Consider the following 7475-nt stretch of genomic DNA (forward strand, 5'->3'; position numbering starts at 1 on the left):
AGCCTCGAAACGACACGACCAGCTATCCTTAGTAGCCACACACGCAGACAACAAGCAACATGAATTCGACTGGGACAACACTACTATCATAGGGCAAGCCAGACAGAGAACAGCCAGGGAATTCCTAGAGGCATGGCATTCATCCACAAACTCGCATCAACAAACACATCGACCTGGACCCAATATACCAACCACTACAGCGGACAGCTGAAACTGACAGCTGGAAGCGGCAGGGACAGACCACTATAAACACCGGAGGAAACATCAAAGAAGCGCTTCGCAGGAGGCTCCCAAGCACTGATGATGTCGCCTAGCCAGGGGACGAAACGTTTGCAACAAAACTTCCAGCTCGGCGAACAGAACCACAACAATGAGCACCCGAGCTACAAATCTTCGCACAAACTTTGAATATGGTCTCCCACCGACTAGTGGAGACTGGTCATTAATTTGCAGGACACCTGTGCACAGAAGTCACCCTGAGCTTCAGGCTATATGGTTGCCTGCCACTTAAGAACACCACCATGTTCCCTTGCCAGTGTGTCTGTCTGGCTAGCTGAAGTGTTCCAGCTGGGCTCAGTACAAGCTTGAAGAATAGCACATCATTTTCCACTTGGGAACCTTGCAGCCTCCAGACTATGTAGAGTTCAATGATTTTAGGTCTTGAGCACGTTCTCTGTTGTCTTTACTGCAACTCTGCATATCAGGCTTGTTACCGTATGGGCTACTACCACAAACAACCAATTGTCAGCTACTATTGGCCCCAGTGAGCAGTTATTCTCCCAGGCTGACCTTTACTCATTCCTTTGTCTGCCCAACTTTGCTCTCCCTCCCTGGACTTCATCTCCACCAATCATTTAGTCTTCCCCCACCCCATCTTCAGCATATGTACAAACCTTTTCCTAATGATAATCAGTTCTGAAGAGGGGTCTCTGGACCAGAAACGTTATGATTAGATTACTTAGTGTGGAAACAGGCCCTTCGGCCCAACAAGTCCCCGCCGAAGCGCAACCCACCCAGACCCATTCCCCTACATTTACCCCTTCACCTAACACTACGGACAATTTAGCTTGGCCACTCCACCTAACCTGCACATCTTTGGACTGTGGGAGGAAACCGGAGCACCCGGAGGAAACCCACGCAGATACTGGGAGAATGTGCAAACTCTACACAGTCAGTCGCCTGAGGTGGGAATTGAACCTGGGTCTCTGGTGCTGTGAGGCAATAGTGCTAACCACTGTGCCGCCTGTGCTGCCCTTTGTTTTTTGCTCTCCATATATATGTTGACAGACCTGCTAAGTTTTTCTAGCAATTTTTGGTTTGGTTTCAGATTTCCAGCATCCACTGTTCCCTCATTATGTTTGCAGAGAAATGTTTGTTGGCAATCAGTATAGAATCTGATACATTCAAGCTATGTATTTCTGTACTCTGGGCAGTATCTATTCAATGTACTATATCCTGCCCCCTTGAGTTACAGTACAATATCTGAGTTGTTTCATATTCTAATTTACTCCTTTGCTTCATGTGTGAGAGGATCATGACATTTGAGGTTCAGTCTGAACAATGCCTGTTTTAAACAGTATTGTTACTAAAGTCTATACCTGCATGTATTGTCAGAGATACTTATAAGTTAAACCAGTTAATTTAATGCCTTCCTTTTACTTTCTGGATTAACAAGATTGAATTTTGCTTGAGTGTGATAGTTTTTCAGCTGTTAGTGTTTTGTTCCAGCATGGAACTGAATGATTCCTTTGGACCATGCTGTATGTCCAAGTACACACTCTGACAAGTCGTGATTCTGATCAGTCAGTGCTTGCATAGAGGGTGGGAATGAGCTAATTGAAGAAGATTCCTGTGTCAGGCAGGCAGCCATTATCTGAGCAGCACAGATTGGAGGTAACCGTGTAAGTGGCACAATGACATGTATATAGAATTCTTTAAGCTGCTATGTCTTCAACATTGTTGAGACATGACTGACAATGATCATCCTCATTAGGATTTCAGTGACATTCAATGTGAAATTTTCCTAGTGTACAACTCAGGCATGAGAAACACCCGTAGGTTTCCTTTGACTGGATAGTGAAAGATATTCAATCGTTTGTCACCTTGAGTGCAGAATTTACATGGACCACTTCAGAAATCTTCAGCCAGCCTACGAAAAGCTCATACTTGATAGTTGTACATGCAACTGTTTAGTAAACAAACACTGTTTCTGTAATGGCTCTGAGTCTGTATGATTAGATTAGATTCCCTACAGTGTGGAAACAGGCCCTTTAGCCCAACCAGTCCACACCAACGCTCTGAGGAGTAACCCACCTCTGACTATTGCCCCTAACACTGTGGGCAATTTAGCATGGCCTATTCACCTGACCTGCACATCTTTGGACTGTGGGACGAAAGCGTAGCACCCGGAGGAAACCCACGCAGACATGGAGAGAACATGCAAACTCCACACAGATGGTCGCCCGAGGCTGGAATTGAACATGAGATCCTAGTGCTGTGAGGCAGCAGTGCTAACTAGTGAGCCACCTGTATATTTTTATTGAAGTAAATTTAACATTTCTCACTAACTTAGCCATAGAGTCATACAACATTTCTCTCTAAACACTTTCCATTCATATCCATCCAGGTGCCTTTTAAATGTCATAATTGTACCCATCCTCACCACTTTCTCTAGCAGCTTATTCCATACACGCATCACCCTCTGTGTGGAAAAAGTTATCCTTTGGGTCCTTTTTACCTCTATATGCTCTAGTTTTGGACTTTCCCACCCAAGGAAAAAGGCCTTGGCTAGTCACCCGATGCTCCACATGATTTTATAAATCTCTATAAGGCCACCCCAAAAAGCCCTGGCCTATTCAGACTCTTCCTATAATTCAAACCCTCCAGTTCTAGCAACATTCTTGTAAATGTTTTCAGCACCTTCTCAAGTATGACAACATCCTTCCTATACAAAGGAGACCAGAATTGTATGCAGTGTTTTAAAAGTGGGCTGATCAATATCCTTTTACAACTGCAACACCTTGTTGGAAGTAGATTTGATTGATACTGTTTTTTGTGTTTAGTCACCAGTGGTACGACTCCTACTCCTGCAGCTGCTACAACTTCTACTTCATTTGGATTTAAGCCAACCAGTACAGCCCTGCCCATCACCACAGCTGCAAGCCTGGGTATGTAATAGTGCTATTGTGGAATTTTTGAAGTCAATTTGTAATGGATATAATGGAACAAATGTAAACATTTGATCTTGGATACAGTGCAGGTCTTATAAAGTTGGTGAATTTTCCACCGTCAAATTCCATAGTCAGTAATCCTGAGGAGTCTGTGTATTAAGCTTCATTGCTTGCATATTAACATAAGTTTCTAGGTACAAACAGGTTAATATAATTCTTTAAATATTAGAGCCTGTCTTAATGTGCTAAGCTAGGACTGTTTGATGTCAAAGAGAAAGTGAGGACTGCAGATGCTGGAGTCAGAGTTGAAAAGGGCAGTGCTATCCTTCGCCATTTCTACCACCTACAGACAGACCCCACAATCAAGGATGTCTTTGCCTCCCCACGCCTATCTGCATTCTGCAGAGACCATTGCCTGTGCAAATCTCTTGTTAGGTCCATGTCTCCTACCAACCCACCCTCCATACCCAGCACCTTAGTTTGCCACTGCAAATGGTGTAAAACCCACACCTCCCCCCCCAAGGCCCCAAAGGGTCTTTTCACATCTAGCAGATTTTCTTGCACATCACTCATGTCATCTTCTGCATCCGTTGTTCTCAATGTGGTCGTCTCTACATTGGGGAGACAGGATGCCAACCAGCGGAGCGTTTCAGGGAACATCTCTGGGGGACATGCACCAAACAACCCCACTGCCCTGTGGCCAACCACTTCAACTCCCCCTCCCACTCCCCCAAGGACGTGAGTCCTGGGCCGTCTCCACTGTTGAATCAAAGCCACCTACCAACTGGAGGAAGAACTCCTTGTCTTCTGCCTTGGGACTCTTCACCCACACAGCATCGACATCAACTTCACCAGTTTTCAAATCTCCCCTCCCCCCACCTCATCCCAGATTCAGCCCTTCAACTAGGCATCACCCTCTTCACCTGCCCATCTTCCTTACCACCTATCCATTCCACATTCCCCACTGACTCATGACAATTATTACTCACCTGCATCCACTCATTGCCTTCCCTCGCAGTCACCGCCCTCTTAATTCTGAGTCTGTGCCCAGTGATCCTAGACTTCTGAAGGGAAACATCCTCTCAGCATTTACTGTGTCAAGTCACTTCAGGATTGTATGTGTTTAATGAGATACCTCTAATTCTTAAATCCAGTGAGTAGAGTCCCAATCTGTTTAACGTTTGTTCAGAAGACAATCCCTCCATGAAGGAATTATCCTAGTAAACCTTTTCTGAACTGTACAAATGAAAGATCTTGCCTTAAGAACAGTACTCCAATAAGGTTCATGAGCACCTTGTACAGCTGCAGTCAGACTTCCCTACTGTTATGTTTCATCTGTGTATGTTCCACAGTGATGGGAAAAGATGTGGGGTTATTCTCTGTACAATATGCAGCATTATTAGCAAGTACTCATACTGAAGCAGTTCATGTCCATAAGCAACAAGACCTGGATAACATCCAGGCTTGGGTTAACAAGTGACAAATAATATTTGAACCACAAACTGTCAAGACAGTGACCAACTCCAAAAAGAGGAAATCTGATCATTGCCATTCTCCTGCTTTCTCCCTGTAACCCTTGATCCCCTTGACAGTCAAGAATCTATCTATCTCTGTCTTAATTATACTCAGTGACCTGACCTCCACAGCCTCCTGTGGCAATGAATTCCACAGAATTATCATTCTCTGGCGGAAGAAGTTTCTCCTCATCTCCATTCTTTAGAGCGAATTATACAATGAATGGAAGAGGCTTGGGAAAAGTTGATGGGCAGAGAGATCTGGGAGTGCAGGTCTATTGTACCCTGAAGGTTGCTGCACAGGTGGATAGAGTGGTCAAGAAGGCATGAAGAAGGCTGCTTGCCTTCATCAAACTGGGTATTGAGTATAAGAGCTGGCAAGTCATGTTAAAATTCTACAAGACATTGGTTCGGCCGCATTTAGAATATTGTGTACAGTTCTGGTTGCCACATTACCAAAGGATGTGTACGTTTTGGAGAGGGTGCAGAGAAGGTTTATGAGGATGTTGCCTGGTATGGAAGGTGCTAGCTATGAAGAGAGGTTGAGTAGATTAAGTTTATTTTCACTAGAAAAAAGGAGATTGAGGGGGGACCTGATTGAGGTTTACAAAATCATGAAGGGTATAGACAGGGTGGATAGAGACAAGCTTTTTCCCAGGGTGAAGGATTCAATAACGAGAGGTTATGCTTTCAGAGTGAGAGTGAAAAGTTTAAGGGGGTTACACGCGGTAACTACTTCACACAGGGTGGTGGGCGTTTGGAACACATTGCCAGCAGAGGTGGTAGAGGCAGGCACGGTAGATTCATTTAAGATGCGTCTGGACAGGTACATGAGTAGGTGGGGAGCAGAGGGATACAGATGCTTAGGAATTGACCGACAGGTTTAGACAGTACATTTGGATTGGCTCAGGCTTGGAGGGCTGAAGGGCCTGTTCCTGGGCTGTAAATTTTCTTTGTTCTTAAAGGGACTTCCCTTTACTCTAATGCTGTGCCCTCAGGTCCTAGTCTTTCCTGCCAGTGGAAATATCTTCCCAATGTCCACTCTCTCTAGGCTGATGAGTATTCAGTAAGTTTCAATTAGATCCTCTTTACCGCATGCACGCAGACGCACCTTTTAAATTGAGTTTGGCCCAGAGTATTGAAACGTTCCTCCTTTGGTAAACCTTTCGTTACTGGGTCCATTCTCGTGAACCTCCTCTGGATCCACTCCAGGGTCAGTACATCCTTCCTGAGGTATGAGACCCAAACTTGCTCATAGTACTCTAAATATGGTCTAACCAGAGCTAATAAAGCCTCAGAAATACATCTCTGCTTTTATATTCTAGTCTTGTCGAAGCAAGGCAAATACAATGCTGGCATTTACTAACTACCAACTCATCCTGCAAGTTTACCTGACTATAATCCTGGACTAGGACTCCAAAGTCTCTTTGCACTTCAGATTTCTAAATTTAGAAAATATTCTCTGTCTCTATTTTTCCTACCAAAGTGCATAACCTGACACTTTCCTCTGTTGTATTCCATCTGCCACTTCTTTACTCACTCTCCTTACCTGTCTAAATCCTTCCGGAGCCTCCCTGCGTCCTCATACTATCTGTCCCTCTGTCTGTCTTTGTATCATCTGCAAATTTGGCCAGAATGCCATCAGTTCCTTCAACGCTGACCCTTGTGGAACACCACCAGACACTGGCTTCCATCCTGAGAACATAGAACAGTAGAGGCCAGTACAGGCCCTTTGGCCCTCAATGTTGTGCTGGCCTTTTATCCTACTCTAAGATCAGACTAACCTACATACCCTTCATTGTACTAACTTCCAGGTGCCTATCCAAGAGTCATTTAAATGTCCCTAATGTATCTGATTCTACTCCCACTGCTGGCAGTGCATTCCACGCACTCATCACTCTGTGTAAAGAGAAAGTGAGGGCTGCAGATGCTGGAGATCAGAGCTGAAAATGTGTTGCTGGAAAAGCGCAGCAGGTCAGGCAGCATCCAAGGAACAGGAGAATCGACGTTTCGGGCATAAGCCCTTCTTCTGCAGCTACACCGGCACCCCCTTTTCCTCCGCTACATCGATGACTGTATCGGCGCTGCTTTGTGCTCCCACGAGGAGGTTCATCCACTTTACCAACACCTTCCACCCCGACCTCAAATTTACCTGGACCGTTTCAGACTCCTCCCTCCCCTTCCTAGACCCCTCCATTTCTATCTCGCGCGACCGAATCAACATGGACATTTACTGTAAACCGACCGACTCCCACAGCTACCTAGACTACACCTCTTCCCACCCTGCCCCCTGTAAAAATGCCATCCCATATTCCCAATTCCTTCGTCTCCGCTGCATCTGCTCCCAGGAGGACCAGTTCCAATACAGTACAACCCAGATGGCCTCCTTCAAAGACTGCAATTTCCCCCCAGATGTGATTGGTGATGCTCTCCACCGCATCTCCTCCACTTCCCGCTCCTCTGTCCTGGAGCCCCGCCCCTCCAATCGCCGCCAGGACAGAACCCCACTGGTCCTCACCTACCACCCCACCAACCTCCATATACATCGTACCATCCGTCGTCATTTCCGCCAACTCCAAACGGACCCCACCACCAGGGATATATTTCCCTCCCCTCCCCTATCAGCGTTCTGGAAAGACCACTCCCTCCGTGACTCCCTCGTCAGGTCCACACACCCCACCTACCCAACCTACTCCCGGTACCTTCCCCTGCAACTGCAAGAAATGCAAAACTTGCGCCCACACCTCCCCCCTTACTTCCCTCCAAGGCCCCAAGGGATCCTTCCATATCT

General features: G+C 46.0%; 1 protein-coding gene across 3 annotated transcripts in view; it reads left to right on the forward strand.

Annotated features, from left to right (window-relative positions):
• The window catches only part of nup62l (nucleoporin 62 like), a 62896-nt gene that overhangs the window by 29910 nt on the left and 25511 nt on the right, over positions 1 to 7475 (forward strand). For all 3 annotated transcript variants that reach the window (XM_043704276.1, XM_043704275.1, XM_043704277.1), the window contains exon 6: positions 3063 to 3167. In XM_043704276.1, the coding sequence (XP_043560211.1) occupies positions 3063 to 3167 (105 nt within the window). The remainder of the gene's footprint in view (positions 1 to 3062; positions 3168 to 7475) is intronic.

This window comes from Chiloscyllium plagiosum, chromosome 15, assembly GCF_004010195.1.
Source record: "Chiloscyllium plagiosum isolate BGI_BamShark_2017 chromosome 15, ASM401019v2, whole genome shotgun sequence".
Classification (NCBI taxonomy): Eukaryota; Metazoa; Chordata; class Chondrichthyes; order Orectolobiformes; family Hemiscylliidae; genus Chiloscyllium; species Chiloscyllium plagiosum.